Raw genomic sequence first — 17,835 nt, 5'->3', positions numbered from 1 at the left:
TTCAAATAGAGCTGGGCATTATTTTGGTTTTTCAATATAAAACCGGTCACAGAGATAAAAACCGTCAAAAAATACCATTGTACGAAAATATCAAAAACCGAACACACTGTGATTTATCCAGGTTTTGATTTTTCTTGATATTTAACATAAATATTGAAAAAAAATTCTTCCTTTTTATGTGTTTAAGAAATTTTATTGTTTAATGATGAATAAATAATGTTGTTCATCCAGGTTTTCTGGCGTGGTTCCCCCTTGTCAGTGATGCAGGACGGAGGGCCTGACAAGAACAACTGTCCTTCGGTTGAGACGAAAAACCGAGGTCCTGTGTATATATTGGAATGCACGTAAAAGATTCTCTGGCAGTTGGAATTCGATATAAGAGTAGGCGATAGTGCTGCTGCCTGGGCAAAATTTCCCTCATAGCACACTGTATGGCATATGCCCGTCTTCATTAGCACACTATAGGAGCAGAAAAGTAGGACGTTAACCCCATTTCATTTCATAAGTTAACTCCTGAGTGTTCATTCCACAAAGTTTGCAAACACCGTTATAGAGCTTAATTCCTTCACGTGACTTCTCGCTCACTTTTCCACCCGACCAGTACTGTTAGTAATATATCTGTTTCTTTTCAATTTCTATGCATCTCAACGAATTGTGTATACAGAATCTTTGATTTTTTGAAGGAATCATTGATTTTCTTATTGAAATAGATTTTAATAAAGTAGAAATATAAATAATGGCAACTATAGTACCAGTAAACTGATTATCAATTTGTCATGGTGGTCTGTGATAAAAAAAAAATCGCTATTTGCAAGCCTGGAAATAAGGCACCTGTCACTGACAATGTCAGGCACAGATTCAGGCTTTGTCAGGCACTAAACCTCTGCCCTGGTGCCTGTCATTTTGTCCTGCATTGATATTATTAATACATGTTGAAAATGTCAGGTACTATTTCATTAGTGCCTGACATTATGATTTTGTCAGGTACATGTAAAACTGTTATTTCCAGGCCTGGCTATTTGACTTCATTAATGGACTTTTTGAGACAGCACTGATGTTTATGGTATAATTTAGTACCGTGTTTATTATATTGTAAAATTCATTTTCAAGACGGCATATGCTTAAATGATAAAAAACGAGTTTTCAAGCGTGAATAAACAGCCTCCAATCGTACCTGTGGCTATAAAAACATGCACAGACGATAGAACAACGCAGACTTAATGTTTTCCTTTTTTTATGCTTCCTTCATATGTAAATAAATTGTTTTTGTAAATATGATAGGCCTACTGTATCTTATGTTGATATTTTTTAATATATCTGTTTCTTTTCAATTTCTATGCATCTCAACGAATTGTGTATACAGAATCTTTGATTTTTCGAAGGAATCATTGATTTTCTTATTGAAATAGATTTCAATAAAGTAGAAATATAAATAATGGCAACTATAGTACCAGTAAACTGATTATCAATTTGTCATGGTGGTCTGTGATAAAAAAAAAATCGCTATTTGCAAGCCTGGAAATAAGGCACCTGTCACTGACAATGTCAGGCACAGATTCAGGCTTTGTCAGGCACTAAACCTCTGCCCTGGTGCCTGTCATTTTGTCCTGCTTTTGTAAATATGATAGGCCTACTGTATCTTATGTTGATATTTTTTAATAATATTGACAGTACAAGGTGTCAAGTGAATACTCAGGGTTATGTCCAACTTTTTATGCACTATATTATTAAATTGACATTTTCTGAAAATAATGGCATATCCACTGAACTAGTTACTTTAGTAACGTAAATTGTATTGGCTCTGCTCTGCCGATACAATTTACGTTACTAAAGAAACTACCCCGGAACCAGCTCTAGTTTCAAATGTTATATAATTATGATGTGGGCATATTCACATATGAGAAGCACATAATCAACTCTTAGATCATCAAATGGCTTACATATTTAAGTTGTATGATATGCGGTACTAAAAATGACACCCGATTGAAGGTGTGAAAATCAAGACTTCCTTTATTATTGAGGCAATGGTGTAGGCTACTTGACAATCAAGAATATGAACTGTCAATTGGCAGTCGTCAAACAGTATTTAGGCAATTTCTTTAATAAGTAAGTCTAATATATTATATGGCCTATTTATCAAATTATTGTGGTGGGGTGCGGGGGGATATATAATTATATTTCAAGAGTCAAGACATCATTTAAGTCTTCAAAGAAATATTACACTTATTCACCAGACGGGAGGAAATATATATTTCTTAAAGAGAAATATAAGCTTATAACACTCATAATAGTTTAACTAGAGCAATAAATAGGTTTCATAAAAATTGATTAAAATCGCTTGAGAGAGAAGATAGAACAAAATCAGTTATATCTCAAGAAAGGCAGTATTTTCAATGATTACAGACAGTCATTCAAGAAAATTCAATGACATCGCAAATTTTATTTTTGATCCACCAAATACGGTAAAATAAACGAGGTCCAATGATTTTAAGCAATAGGCCCTAAACTGGATAAGAAGATAGAATTAAAATTTATTCTTTTTACTATTTCACTCACATGTTTTCTTTGGTTTTCTATATGTTGCTGTTGGCGGGACATGAAATCACTATTTAAGGTTTCCGCTATTTTAATGCTTGCCATGTTTAAACTTGGTTTAAATGTAAATACTGAAGTATCAAGATCAGCATGTCGTGCAGAGAGGGAGACATTTTTATCAGCAGTCTCACAATCAAACTCTTGGTTCTTTTTGATCAACATTTCATTAGGACTCTTTGATATTGGGTTCGCCAATATGCTTGATTTTTCTGCACAGTCTGAGTCTGGGTCTTCAAATTCCGAAGAAAGCTTATGAAATACTTTCTTGTTCGAACATTTTACATCTGACATTGATTCTGTACATCTAGGTTTTGACTGGTGAGCAGTGATAGCAACAATGGGTCCTAGCGGTTCACGAGTATTTAACCTGCTCTTTGTTTCCAACATGAAATGAGGTATCCCATAACTATTTTCCAAAATATGGCGCTTTTCAAGTGCAATCCGTTGACTTGTTGCACTGATTTTTGGAACAAATGTTAGATCAGCGTCCATGTATCGGCTTCTTTTCCCCATTTCATTTTTGTAAAACCCATTAACTTTTACTTCATCATGACATTAAATTAGTTGCATGCATTTATAAACTAATAAATCCAATATTCAATGTCAGGGGTCTTCTTGTCGCCATGGAAGGGCGCCATATTGTTTGGCATAGTTTCCCATATAGTCTCTAACCCAAAATGTTTCCACGATAATTTAATATTTATTATTTATTTTATCTATCGAATTGATTATACATTGCGTGATCCATGATTATACATTACTTATGATGGCTATTTAACAAAGAAAAGAATTGCAATTAGATGATATGTACGATAATAAGCCGATCTTGTTCGTGGGTCAGATAGTCACGTGACAGGTGTAAAAAGTGGGTCACATGGTCACTCTGGAAGTGTCATGTGATAAATACTAAGTTTCTGAGGTTCCTTGGAGTTGTCGCATTGTCATTGACGTAATAAATCTGACAGATTCGTCTATAATTAATAGATAGGATCTCTGTGGTACAATTTAGTAAGTATATGGTGTCATTTGATCGCTCAATCAATCTAATATGAAATTGATATTGTAAATGTGTTATTTTCCACTTTGTTCACGCAAAACTGTCAGATTTTGAATAATCATCACACAGATTGTGACAGATAAAGAAATGTCAAATGCAATTAATGGCCCAAAGTAGTTGAACCCTGGACCTTATAAGGTCCATGTTGAAGTACTTAAACTCTTAAAAGACAACAGTTTTTGGGGTCTTTACATTTGCGATTCCAGGGTATTTATTTTAGATAAATTATGAAAGTATAACTTAACTTAATCATATAGATTCAAACTATATTAATTAGATCTATTAAATTGTATTAAAAAGTACAAAAATAATGATTATATTATGGCAAAATCTAACAAAATTGGTGAACAGCTGATCAAGGTTATGAGATTGATGAAATTGGATGACTCCATTATCATGAATTAAATATTTATCTAACCACTGTAAAACTAAAATACTAATAGAATCAATTACTTCTTCGGTTCTTATCCAAGCAAGTGTATTATGAAATGGTAAATGAATTAAAAGTGACACAAACTATTAAATTTACTTACATGCATGATTAATAGAAAATATAAGATATTATACTGCTTAGTACATGTAATTGTATTTTGTAGTAGGCCTATACTTATTAATAAGGAGATGAATAATTAAAAGCCTTTGTCTTGTTTTAGAATCCTTACTTTTTGAAAATGTGTGTATTTAACATGAATAAATATTGTTTAAATCAATTAAATATTTTACAAGTACATGTACTTGTACCGGTAAAGCAGTGAAAATAATATCAACCATAATTTATCAAATTATTGTTAACCTTGTATGACTTTTTACAAATATAGCCCCATACACCTTCCTTGTTAAAACATGTCAATATTAAAGTAACAATTTCATATTTTTAAGTTATATTTTTAAAATGTATTAAAATAAAGCCCTAAAATCGATGCTATCTAGAAACTCCTACCTTGTTAAAGAATAATCCTATTAATCCTAAAATTCACTATTGCCAGTTGAGAAATTGGCAAAAATATCATTTTCAACTTCAAATTCAAATGTTTAAAGATAGCTATTCCGTCGTGGGGAATAGGAAAACAAGGGAGGTAATTGTGTTATTATTTCCGGTGTGAAGATTTTTGAGTGTGAGAACGATAACCTATGATCGTATAATAGTGAGTTGACAACCTATTGAGCAAAAGACATAGAAATAATTATGTTTTGACTTTTTTTTAGAAAATATGAAATTGTAACTTTAAACAAACTAAATTGTTTTTGTTTTTCCCTTACAATATGCCAATATTGCCCAAGACATAGTTGGAAAAACAAGTTCTTTGTCTGATAAATAAACCAGCAAAGAATGGACTTCTTATTAGCATAGGTGAATAGTGATACAGCACAGGTCTTTATTTTGGTTTCAAATGTTATATATAAACTATTATTCAAACATTTATTAATATGACAAGTCTATAATCAACTCTCTAGGACATTGGATGACATTTTTATTTAGTAGATTAGAAAGCTTTGGCCATTTAATGATTTAATTTAAAAATGGAGAAGTGAGGCTAAGTCTCAAAAAAGAAAAAGTACCATTGCTGCAATAATAAACAATCAATGCCACATCTTGTCAGAAATCCAAACAGTGATAACTTTGCTCAGAACAAAGTAATTTAAATGAAATTTTCAATATATTCACTTTGCATTAACTATTTTTATATGCCCACATTTTTATGTGGACGTATATTGTCCTCGCCCCCTGTGAATGTGTGTGTGTCACTGTTACACAATAATGATGGTTACGGTCAGATGTCATAAAAATGGGATCGAAACTGCCCAACAAAATGATGAAACTTTACATGTATGTTTATAACCCAAAGATCTTGGTTCTTTTGGATATTTGTGCATATCAGACCATAACTGTCCGGATTATGGCCCCTGATTGTATGAAAAATCATGTTTTTTAGCTTGTGGAACCTCTAGGGGTAACAATTTTTATCCGATTTAAAAAATTAATATCACTGTTACACCCTAATGATGGTTGAATTCAAATTTCCTGAAAATCAGACCGAAACAGCCTGACAAAATGGCTGCTTCGTGTATACAAATAGTGTAAAAGTATGTAACACCAAGGTTGTTGACCCTCTAGAAGTCACAATTTTGATCTGATTATGGCCTCTGATTGTACAAAAAATGGCATTTGTTTTTAGTTCATTCTATGTCCATCTCTTGCAAAATGTGGGCATATCTTGCATGACAACTACTTGCTAATTATTCATATAATTTACAGAAATGGGTTGTTCCACAGCATTACATGTTCTAAGAGAAGAATTTAGATTGAAGAAATTTGATTTGAGTGGTGTGGATGAAGAAAGGTTTTATACATTTCAGGTAGTAATTATGTCATAGATTTTATTTACTTCCTGCTTGTTGGGGTTAAAGTTTAAAAGTTTTAGATTGTTTCTTAATCCCTAAAATTCTTTTTGGAGATCAAAGCATAATATTAATATTTGGTTGTACAAATAATATGAAGTAATCAAGTGTCATCTTCGAATGCTAAAATCAAAATTCTATCAAAATGCAATACTGAATATTAAAGTTGCAAATTTCAATTGATCCTAAATAATTACTAGAATAAAAATGTGTGAAACATCACTTCCAAAAATTAATTCTCTTTTTGAATTTTTCTGCTATTAATGTCAATGCTATTGAAGACATTATCTTCACTAGAAAGAGAGAATGAAATTGTCTGTTTTAGCTTTTGTTGTATGGATAGCCATATCTAGCAAAACATGTAATATTCATATTTTAGTCCGGGGTATTCCATTATAATTTCTGATATGGCCAATACTGTTGGACTGTCACCACTATGGCAAGTTCAAATTGTGGTACAAGCTCAAATTGTGGTGCAGTTAAAATTCTTGGGGAGCTGACTTTTAAGTTGATTTTCAGGGAAGATTAGATAGCAATCTCTCATTTCACCGAATTTTGTCATAAAAAATGTTTTTGTTGTCCCAATAATGTCATTGTCGTCATTGTGCCAGCAAATTCTTACTTAGATTATGAAATCAGTCCTTTGTCTTTTGTTTCTTTACTTTCTCAGCTGTATTTTAACATAATTTTTTTTCTCAGATGTTTATGCAATATGGTTTTGTTCTTTTTATCTTTCAGTGGAGAGTACCTCCCATTGTCTATTTAATTTATCGCTTCGTCGTAGCAGGTTACACATTCTCATGGTTGATCTACACAGCACAGATCTCCAGTAATCCTCCATATGGATGGGCTGTTTATTTAACTAATTGGTCATATACTGTCCTCACTGTTTATTTATTTTTACATCTAATTATAACAATTGTACACTATTGCCTTAGTTGGCGCCGTGGTGTTACACTCTTCCATAAGACTGATTCCGAACAACACCAGAAATATTTTAGAGAAGATAACAACCTCCAGCGATCTGCATCTTCAGAAAACATAACAGAAAATTCTCCTGATGGTGAAATCCAGGTTGTTGTACCAAAACTGCCTTTCTATGTTAAAATAGTGTGGCTGCTTTTTGCTGTTATATCCCCAGCAGCTCTGATGGTCACTATCATGTTTTGGTCAGCAATTTATCCATCTTTAAATCACGCAAACCCAATAGGTATCGATAATATGCAACTTCATGTTCTGAATTCTGTGATAATAGTCATAGAACATGCGGTAACAGCATTGCCTTTTCGTTTACTTCATTTTATATACCCATTCATTTATGGCCTCATTTATATTACATTTAGCGCCATCTTTTGGTCTGGTGACCACCATAGAGTTATCTATAATATAGTAAACTGGAATAAACCAGGTATGACAGTTGGTTTTGTTCTGTTAATAGGTTTTGTAGTCATACCTATACTGTGTTTGATATTTTTTCTCATTTCTCGACTAAAACTTTGTATATATCGTAAAATTTCTTCTCAGAGTTAGAATCAAATTTAGCTATATTTTTGTTAAAGCGAGAATTTCATATTTTCTAAAAAAGTCAAAACATAATTATTTCTATGTCTTTTGCTCAATAGGTTATCAACTCCCTATTATACGACCATGGGCATTATTTCCCACCCATAAAAATCATTGACACAGGAAATAATAACACAATTACCTCCCTTGTTTTCCTATTGCCTCCATGCATTAGCTACCTTCAAACGTTGGAATTTAAAGTTGAAAATGGATATTTTTGCCAATTTCTCAGCTGGCAATAGTGAATTATAGGATTAATAGGATTATTCTTTAACAATGTAGGATGGTTTATGGATACCATCTATTTTAAGGCTTTATTTTAATAAATTTTAAAAAATATAACTTAAAAATATGAAATTGTAGCTTTAAGCAGTTAATCTATATAGACACAATAACTGAATAAGCAGATATAAAGACACACACAACATGGTGGTCCCTTTATCTTTTGTTACAAAACAGAATTAGATTGCTTATGTCAAAAGTTATTTATTTTTGTTACAAAACAGAATTGAGATTGCTCATTTCAAAAATGGTATTTATTTTTGTCACAAAACAGTCCTACAAAAGCTCAAAAATTAAAAATATTTGTTTACAATTTAAAATATGATTCCATAACTTAACATAACCAAAATGAATATTCTTTTACCAAAAGTAAAGAACAAAAACGTTTTTTTTTTTCATATTAAATCGCAGATTAATACATCTAGTTTATTTTGTCAGTCCTACAAAATCAAAAATTAAAGATAATATGCTCAAAAATTAAAAATATTTTTTGACGTCTTAAAATATGATGACATGACTTATGAAAATAACCAAAATTTTAAAAAGCTACCAAAAGTAAAAAAAAAAAAAAAGAAAAATATCCAAAAGTAAAAACTACCGAAACTGAAAACACCCATATAATTATATAAATAATTTATATACCCCAGATTTGTTGTTCTTCAATGGAAGAAAAACACTAATATTATGAACCATGTGTCCTCAATATACAGGTATGATCAGTTTAAATCCAAAATATGTGAGTTTTGGCATTATGCTTAACAGAATTACCATTCCAGACTTAATTCCAATTTTCATTTTGATGGAATTATTGAAATACACTTTAATTGACTGTGATGCATTCACATGTAGAATTTTAGCGATTTTTCTTTAAAACTTTAATATAAAAAATGATCTCATTGTACATTCCAAAAGCTATATATATATATACACTGCTTTTATAATTATTTAATGAGTAACATGTTAATTCTTTATTATAGCTTTACAAAACAGCTCTGCAAAACTTAATCTCATTCCAGAAAATAGAAATCAAGCTTTGTTAATTATACATATTAATTTAATATATGTAAAGTGACCACTATTTACCTAATACCACTTTGTATTCATTTGAGAAGATTCCAGAATCTAGAGCAAAAGATTTAGTATTCACACAAATATATTTTGTTTATTTTTGCCTAGTCATAAGGAGTTAATTATATTAAATAATTCACTGTATTTATATAGTATTACTTTATACATGTGTGTGACTTATCAGTCAAGGTCCAAAGGTCATAGTGCAGTTCAACTTTTTGACCTATTCTCTTGCAGGTTAAGAGTTTATGAAACAAAAGGTCAATGTGTCTCATAATTTCTTTTTTTTTTTTCATATTTACTACAAACTTATTATTTTAAGGCTCCTATGTTATTGTTTTGATAATCTGGACTGTCATTATGCTAGAATCGTTTAGATAATTATCTAAGCTAGGCCTACTCAAGACAACATTCCATAATATTTCGGGGGGGGGGGGGGATTTATAGTAATTTTAATTTTGGGTGAACTGTCTGCCTACAGCCACAATTTGTTATTTAAAACAAAATGTGACTAGGTCGTGCTAGTGGGATTGGGATAGCCTAGTGGTCTACAGTGTTGTGCTTTGAGCACTATACCTTGCTGGTTACCGCTGGCTTGAAGTCATGTGTTCGATCCCTGGCGCCTTTTCAACCACAAGCGTTTACTCCTGTGTCCTGCATAGGAAAAACACCTGCTCGTGCGCTAGGCATCTGCGATATCACTATTACTTTAGATAATCCATATTGGGTGCTCAGTGCTCTTTCTTATCTAATATTGGTGAATGGCTGTCTTAAATACTACCTGGTCATATCACCATCAGTGGAAGCGGATTTTGAACACTAGAAGGAGTATATCGTGCTATCTCTGATGTTTACTGTGCTACATCAACATTAAAGGAACACAACTTTAAACAAGTTATCTTTTGTTTGTAGGTGTAGTTTGAAAAAATATGTAGATCAAATTTTGAAATACTTGTGATACAGTATCACTTCTGCTATTAAAGGGGCATTATGGAAGATCAAATTTTGAATTACTTGTGATACAGTATCACATCTGCTATTAAAGGGGCATTATGGAAGATTAGATACAGGACTGACAGTTCTCACTATAATAGTTAAAAAAAATAGATAATGAAAACAGAATATGCTGAAAATAAAGATATTAGCTATTAGAGATTCAATTTTAGGCTAGCCTTGAACATCATAACTACTGTTTGTACAATAATAAACAAAGTCTCGGTTATCCATTTTTTACGTTAAATCATCCGTCATGAAAGGTATTTAAATCCACTAAATATCGCATACTAACAATGGCATTGAAAGTTGATTATGGTCTTGATAAGCTAATTAATGTTAATTAATAATTTAGATAACATTTCAGGCTTAAAGAAAGACCTACAAAAGGCAGATTTAGCTCTTGCATAATGCATGGTTAATATTGTGACATAAATCTACCATATTCCCATCATTGATTGAATTAAATGGATGATTTATCTATTGTCTTATTTCTTTAATTAAAAATATAGATAGAAAAGGATGACAGCTAATTAACAACTGTTAAAATGCCCCCACGACCCAATGCAATTCATTAAATTAAAGATTGCGTTCAGGATGTCACTAGTCCAAAATAGTAATTTTTCAGATGGCAAGAATAGAAATACAACTAACATTTGATTTCCACTCTAAAAATAAACAAATTTGAACGATTTACAAACTTGGGCATGCCAAACATAAAGAACTGGTAGTACAGCAGAACAGAGCACCTAGAATTTTTTATATCTTGATTATCCATCTTTTGTTCAAGAATCAGACAAACCATTTTTTGTCCTATTAAATATGCATTATGTAAGAGCTAAATCTGCCCATTGCAGGTCTTCTTGCTATCTTTATTATTTTTTAGACTTTTATTTTTAACATGACAAGCCCATAATCTATTCTAGAGTCTGGCCCATCAGATGACTGAGATATTATGTAGATTGGGCAATGTATGCAATATCTGTAAAATCAATCATTATTATAGTTCAAACATTCATATCATTGCTCAAAATAAAGTAATCTGACTGAAATTTTCAAAATATTTATTTTTTAAACTATTATAGCATGAACAGACAGCTCTTTTAATTATCTAAATTATAAATAATGCATCTTTAAGGGTTTACAATGACAAGTTCATTAATTAAGGTACATATTGTATGTGGAATCAGTTCATTAATAAAATTATATTATAAGTGTGATCAGTTCATTAATTAGTTATATATTATACGTGTAAACAGTTCATTAATATATAAGTGTGATCAGTTCATTAATTAGTTATATATTATAGGCATTAATTTATCAGATAAGAACAGTCCTGAATCACTATTACCTGAATAGGCTGAACTTATATGAATCTTACATTTTTGAAAGATTAAATCTCCACAGCTTTGTTAAAATGATTTTCACATTCAAGCATCACTCAACTTTAGTCTATTGTATATTCTGTTATACTAATTCATTTAAAATAAATAAATTATTATAATGGGTTAGATGTGCAGGTCCTATTTTGTAATATCGACCAATTTGTTATGAATCATTTTCCAAGACCTTTCTCTGATATGCCTAGCCTTAGTATGTCATGGTTTAATTGCCCCATAAAAGATATGTTACTGGAAATTTTAAACTGGGGTCTTTAATTCCTTAACAGTCCCAGTGTGATGCAGTTTTGTGTCAAAATTGTTGTATACATATTTTGTATTTTTTTTATATTTATATACACTTATATTAAAATGTGCTTATTTATTTACAATGCCCCTGTTAGTCTGTAATCCACAATTTTGCTTGAACACTCTACAGACTACATTTATCATTTATGTTGTTTACATAAGTGAGATACAGAATCCTATTAAAATTCTGCGATTTCTGATAATAAATTCCAGTTATTGTCTTCAATGATCAATTTGAAGAATCTTGTGAACAATCTAATGATGATTCAGGTTAGTCAGATACAGAACCCTTTTGAATTCCAATAATGTTGTAGAATGCCATTAACTCTCTAGCTGCAAACTACTGATGCACAATTTTCAAACAATTTGCATTATCTATTGCTGGAGTTATTGGTCTTGCTCACTGTGTAGAAACTTGTCAATGTGACATAGATTCTTGTACGTCAATGTGTCTATGGTGTTATGCAGAATAAAGATATTTTTCCATTTATTTGCCTATTTAATGATTCACATTTATTTACCTAATGACGTGACTTGGTAAACTTCATGGATGCCTTAGTTTTATTGTTTTCATGGAAAATTTTCTACCAATGTTTTTGTAATAAAACATATAAAAAAATTCTCATAATTGTCAGATATCCTCTTACAGTCCCATATGACAACTTTTGGTCTTCGAATCAATTATCAGTGAGCAGAAATTCGGCTGTGTATCTGTTATCGCTCGTCATTTCAGTCAGTTATATAAAGGGATAACTCGCGTTTTCCTTTGGCGTTCGTCACTTCCGATTCATGACACCCAGTGCCGGACTGGTGGGCCTAAGCTCATTAAAAAAAGTGGGCCTAAGCCTATAAAGAAAAAAGAGAAAGAAAGGAGAGGGGGAGGAAAGAAAAGAAAGAAGGATGGACAGGACAGGAGAAAGAAAAGATAGGAAAAAAAGACTGACAAACAACACAAAAAAGAAGTGTACTAGAATTCTCAAATTCATCTAATGATAGTGCTCTTAGGTCATTTTGTTATCTAATTGTATCAGGAAATCAAAAATTTGCCTTCTTCTGCTTTGGTTTGAAATGCTTGGAAAATGGGCTTGCGGTTGTCAATTTTCAAAATTTTCCTGGGGGGGGAGGAGAGTATCGCGCGTACTTGTTTGGGCTTTGGTCAATGACCTGACAGGTGCGCCTTCGGCCCAACGGTCCGGCCGGCACTGTTTAGCTTAGTCAGTATTTTGGACACTTACCATGTGGTAGGTTATTCCCCTATGACGTCATCAAAGATGGCCGCCGACATTATTTCAATTTTACCCTACCTGCTATAGTTTTTTTTCAATATCTATGAAATAAAAGTCAGAGTGAAGCTGGCTGTGTGAATTAAAGTGGAAAATATATTTATTAAACTTTTATTAATTTTTCAAGAAAACTCAATACCCATATAGGCATAAGGGTTTTAAGGGTGCAGAGTTCAATTTCTATGCAAAACTAATTATGAATAGCCCAGATGAGCAAAATTTAAAACTATGAAAATAGAATCCAATATAGAGATTTTTGTTCATTTGGATCTCCCTTGAAAAATAAAGATGTCAGAGTTACTGAGTTCGATACGGGGTTCAAAAATTAATTTCCGATAAGATTGTCAGACTTAGAATTTGTGCATAGGCTGAAAACATCACGACTAGATGTATCATAGAAAGCATCATTTTCAGTCAGTTTTTCAAAAGAAATTTTGCGCCCGTGAGAAGAGAATCCCATTGGAACCCATGGACCTTGGTCCGTCCGTGGTATCATCTAGACCGATAGTAACCACAGGTAGACAAAAAACAGGCAGAAATGATGAGCCTGTGGTTAATGTCGGTCCTAATGTTACCCCCTGGGGGCGGGGGGCGGTGGTGGTCTCTTCGAATAGGTGCAAAATTTATTTAGAAAAATTGACTGTAAATTGTGCTTTATAGAGTATATCTTGGTCTTTCTAGCTTCTGAACATCTAACTTGCGTCAACCTTAGCAATTCATCAAAAACGACATAAATTCATGGTTAAAAGAGGACACCGAATTACGCAAGAACATTTAGTCCGGGAGCTAGGTGGGTTTTGTTCAACATGAAAGGTGCGGAAGGTTTGGCATGCTAGTGGTGTATGGCTGGGTTAGGAGACCCCAGAAACCTAATTCTTAAGTTGCGCCAGTGGTGGGTGTGGTAGGAGGAGCCACCCATAGTACTCCCCAAAATAGATTTATTCAACATGGAAGGTGCAAGTTCCACTTCAATGGCATTTGATAGAGGAATGTGCCCTGAATTAGGAAATATAACTTAAGAATGGGATTTTTGGTGGAACAGGCACTTAAGAAGAGGTGAAAGGTCACTAATTAGCTATTTTTCGATTTTACTGAAAACGATTTTTCCATTATCTCGTGATCTACTCCAGGTATATTACACAAAACTACATGGACATTTTTTTTATACTGCTAAGAGCAAAAATTTGAGACATAAAATTAACGAAGTATTAGCTAAAACTATGACATAATCTCAAAAATAACGAATACATCACTCGACCCCCTTCGGTAATTAAAATGTTAACCAGCATGAAAGGTGCGAGTGGGAAACCAAGCCTAAATTGTACGGAATGATATCAGAAATCATTATCATCAACTTAAGAATGAAATTTCTGGTGGTCAATGTACTTAAGAAGAGAATAATGCTGGTTTGCACTGAATGACCCCTAATTAGAAATTTAATTAACATGAAAGGTGCAACATTGGAACAAGGTGTAAAATGTAGGGAATGATCATAGGATTCACAACCACTAACTTAAGAATGAATATTTAGGTGGTAAATGAACTTAAGAACAGTAGATGTGACCAATAACCTTAAAAAATCAGTGACAAAGCAGTGCAATATGCCAACAATGCTAAGTTTCCTCTTCATCTCTGGTAGTAACAGTGATACATTAATTACCGCCCACTTCCTTCATACTAAGAGTCATTTGAAACATAGATCTATGTCATGTTATTGTAGATATCAATCAAGACCTAATCAACCAGAACCTAACTTAGGAAATGCAACTGTCTTCATCAGAGGAAGCAGTGTCAAAGTCATCACAGAGGTATCCTGATCAGATTAATCAATGTCCTCTTCAATCAATGACTCCCGGAGTTCAGGACCATTAAAACGCATGATTTCATTCTGTCCTTCTCTCAATTATCTTCTGGCGATAAGTGCTGGGTAATTTCTGATTTATCAGCGCTTCCCGATATCTTTGCGACAAAAGATGCCTCTTTTGATTTGCAGTGACACTTCTGATTCGCAAGGAGGACTCCTGCTATCATCGATGCCCTTTAGATTTTTTACATCTTGCATTTGGCCCATTATGTTATTTCAAACACGATGTAGCGATATCATTTACCGTGCAGATGTATGGGGCTAAGCGCCAAGCAATCTCCTCACCCAACAGGCATCGCTACACCGTGTTTGATAAGACGTAATGGGTCTAATGCAAGATGTAAAAATCATCTGGAGAAACTGAAAAAGGGCATCAATGGTGGTATGATTCCTCCCTGCGAATCACAAGTGTCACTACAGATGACAAGGGCATTTTTGGTCGCAAAGATATAGGGAAACGCTGGTAAATCAGGAATTAACCAACACCCATCGCCAGAAGATGGTTGGGAGTTTAAGGAAAGACAGTATGAAATCTTATGGTTTAATGGTCCTGAATTATGGGAGTCATTGGTTGAGGAATAAAGAATCTGATGATGCTTAATTTGATAGAGATGGTTGCCTCTCCTAAGTTAGGTTCTGGTTGATTTGGTCTTGATTGATATCTGCAATAACATGCCATAGATCCATGTTTTAAATGACTCTTAGTATGAAGGAAGTGGACGGTAATTAATCAGTGTTACTATCAGAGATCAAGAGGAAACTTAGCATTGTGGGCACATGCACTGCTTGTCTCTGATTTTTTTAAAGGTTATTGGTCACATCTACTGTTCTTAAGTTCATTTACCACCTAAATATTCATTCTTAAGTTAGTGGTTGTGGATCCTATGATCATTCCCTACATTTTACACCTTGTTCCAATGTCGCACCTTTCATGTTAATTAAATTTCTAATTAGGGGTCATTCGGTGCAAACCAGCATTATTCTCTTCTTAAGTACACTGACCACCAGAAATTTCATTCTTAAGTTGATAATAATGATTTCTGATATCATTACGTACAATTTAGGCTTGATTTCTCACTCGAACCTTTCATGTTGATTAACATTTTAATTACCGGTGGGGGTCGAGTGATATTTTCGTTATTTTTGAGATTATATCATACTTTTAACTAAAACTTCATTGATTTCATGTCTCATATTTTTGCTTCTAGCAGTATAAAAAATGTCCATGTAGTTTTGTGTAATATACCTGGAGTTGATCACGAGATATTGGAAAAATCGTTTTCGGTAAAATCGAAAAAATAGCTAATTAGTGACCTTTGACCTCTTCTTAAGTGCCTGTTCCACCAAAAATCCCATTCTTAAGTTATATTTCCTAATTCAGGGCACATTCCTCTATCAAATGCCATTGAAATGGAACTTGCACCTTCCATGTTGAATAAACCCATTTTGGGGGGTACTATGGGTGGCTCCTCCTACCACACCCACCACTGGCGCAACTTAAGAATTAGGTTTCTGGGGTCTCCTAACCCAGCCATACACCACTAGCATGCCAAACCTTCCGCACCTTTCATGTTGAACAAAACCAACCTAGCTCCCGGATTAATTAACTAGTTTTGGGAGCCCTGAAAAAGGGAGGGTAAAGATAAAACGTGTTGCAAATTTCTGCAGTACTTGATTACTTTAATCATCAGTAGAAATACGCTATATAAAATAATAATTCGTATATTATTTTACAGCTACAATAACGAAAGAAAAGTATGTTTCCGTTTTATCCAAAAAGAAATTTGTTGTCATTTCATGCAGAACGATATGGTGTTAAATGGTGTATGCCTTAAATTATCCTATAAATTAACAATTGGTATATTGATCGAGTATTTTACAGCGACAAGAACTTTCCGTTTAATAGAAAATTCCAATAAACAATTTATTGTTAGTTCGAGGGGAAAGTGCTACAGGTGGTAGATAATATCTAAATGTTGTTTAAATGCATATTTTCATAAACTTATTATGCAGATAGATGTTTATATGGAAGGTCTACTTGAATATAACATAATATCCCATTGGAACCCATGGACCTTGGGCCCCCGGTCCGTCCGTGGTATCATCTAGACCGATAGTAACCACAGGTAGACAAAAAACAGGCAGAAATGATGAACCTGTGGTTAATGTCGATCCTAATGTTACCCCCTGGGGGCGTGGGGTGGTGGTGTTCTCTTCGAATAGGCGCAAAATTTCTCTCGAAAAATTGACTGTAAATTGTGCTTTATAGAGTATATCTTGGTCTTTCTGGCTTCTGAACATCTAACTTGCGACAACCTTAGCAATTCATCAAAAACGACATAAATTCATGGTTAAAAGGGGACACCGAATTACGCAAGAACATTAACTAGTTTGGGGAGCCCTGAAAAAGGAAGGGGAAAGATGGGAAGTTAAAACGTGTTGCAAATTTCTGCAGTACTTGATTACTTTAATCATCATGTAGAAATATGCTATATAAAATAATAATTCGTATATTATTTTACAGCTACAATAACGAAAGAAAAGTATGTTTCAGTTTTTTCCAAAAAGCAATTTATTGTCATTTCATGCAGAACGATATGGTGTTAAATGGTGTGTGCCTTAAATTATCTTATAAATTAACAATTGATATATTGATCGAGTATTTTACAGCGACAAGAACGTCTCCATTTAATAGAAAATTCCAATAAACAATTTATTGTTAGTTCGAGGGGAAAGTGCTACAGGTGGTAGATAATATCTAAATGTTGTTTACATGCATATTTTCAAAAACTTATTATGCAGATAGATGTTTATATGGAAGGTCCACTTAAATATAACATAATATTTTGTGTGAAATAGGCGTCCCGAATAAAATACAACATAGGCGGCTTATGAAATTTTGCAGTCTAGTAGTTTAGTCATCCCTTGATTCTGTGAAATAAAAAACATTTTGCCACCACAGCTGGTTTGAATAGCCTACTGTTTGAATTCTGCGTGCCCGGTTTGCGATATTTTAGTATGTTTACGATAATAACATGTCTT

At 33.1% G+C, this 17,835-nt stretch overlaps 1 protein-coding gene across 4 annotated transcripts in view; it reads right to left on the bottom strand.

Moving 5' to 3' along the window:
* Positions 1–17,835, bottom strand: part of LOC126827028 (tubulin tyrosine ligase 3) — a 45,677-nt gene that overhangs the window by 19,085 nt on the left and 8,757 nt on the right. For 3 of the 4 annotated variants that reach the window (XM_050556180.1, XM_056102188.1, XM_050556181.2), the window contains exon 1: positions 2,557–3,226. The exons of the other annotated variant lie outside the window; for it this stretch is intronic. In XM_050556180.1, the coding sequence (XP_050412137.1) occupies positions 2,557–3,108 (552 nt within the window). In that variant the 5' untranslated portion in view covers positions 3,109–3,226. Of the gene's footprint in view, positions 1–2,556; positions 3,227–17,835 lie in introns of those variants that run through there. 4 annotated transcript variants of the gene reach the window in all.

The sequence above is a fragment of the Patella vulgata genome, chromosome 7 (genome assembly GCF_932274485.2).
Source record: "Patella vulgata chromosome 7, xgPatVulg1.2, whole genome shotgun sequence".
NCBI classification, from domain to species: domain Eukaryota; kingdom Metazoa; phylum Mollusca; class Gastropoda; family Patellidae; genus Patella; species Patella vulgata.
Note: the sequence above shows the minus strand (reverse complement) of the source record. Positions and strands in the feature narration are given on the sequence as shown.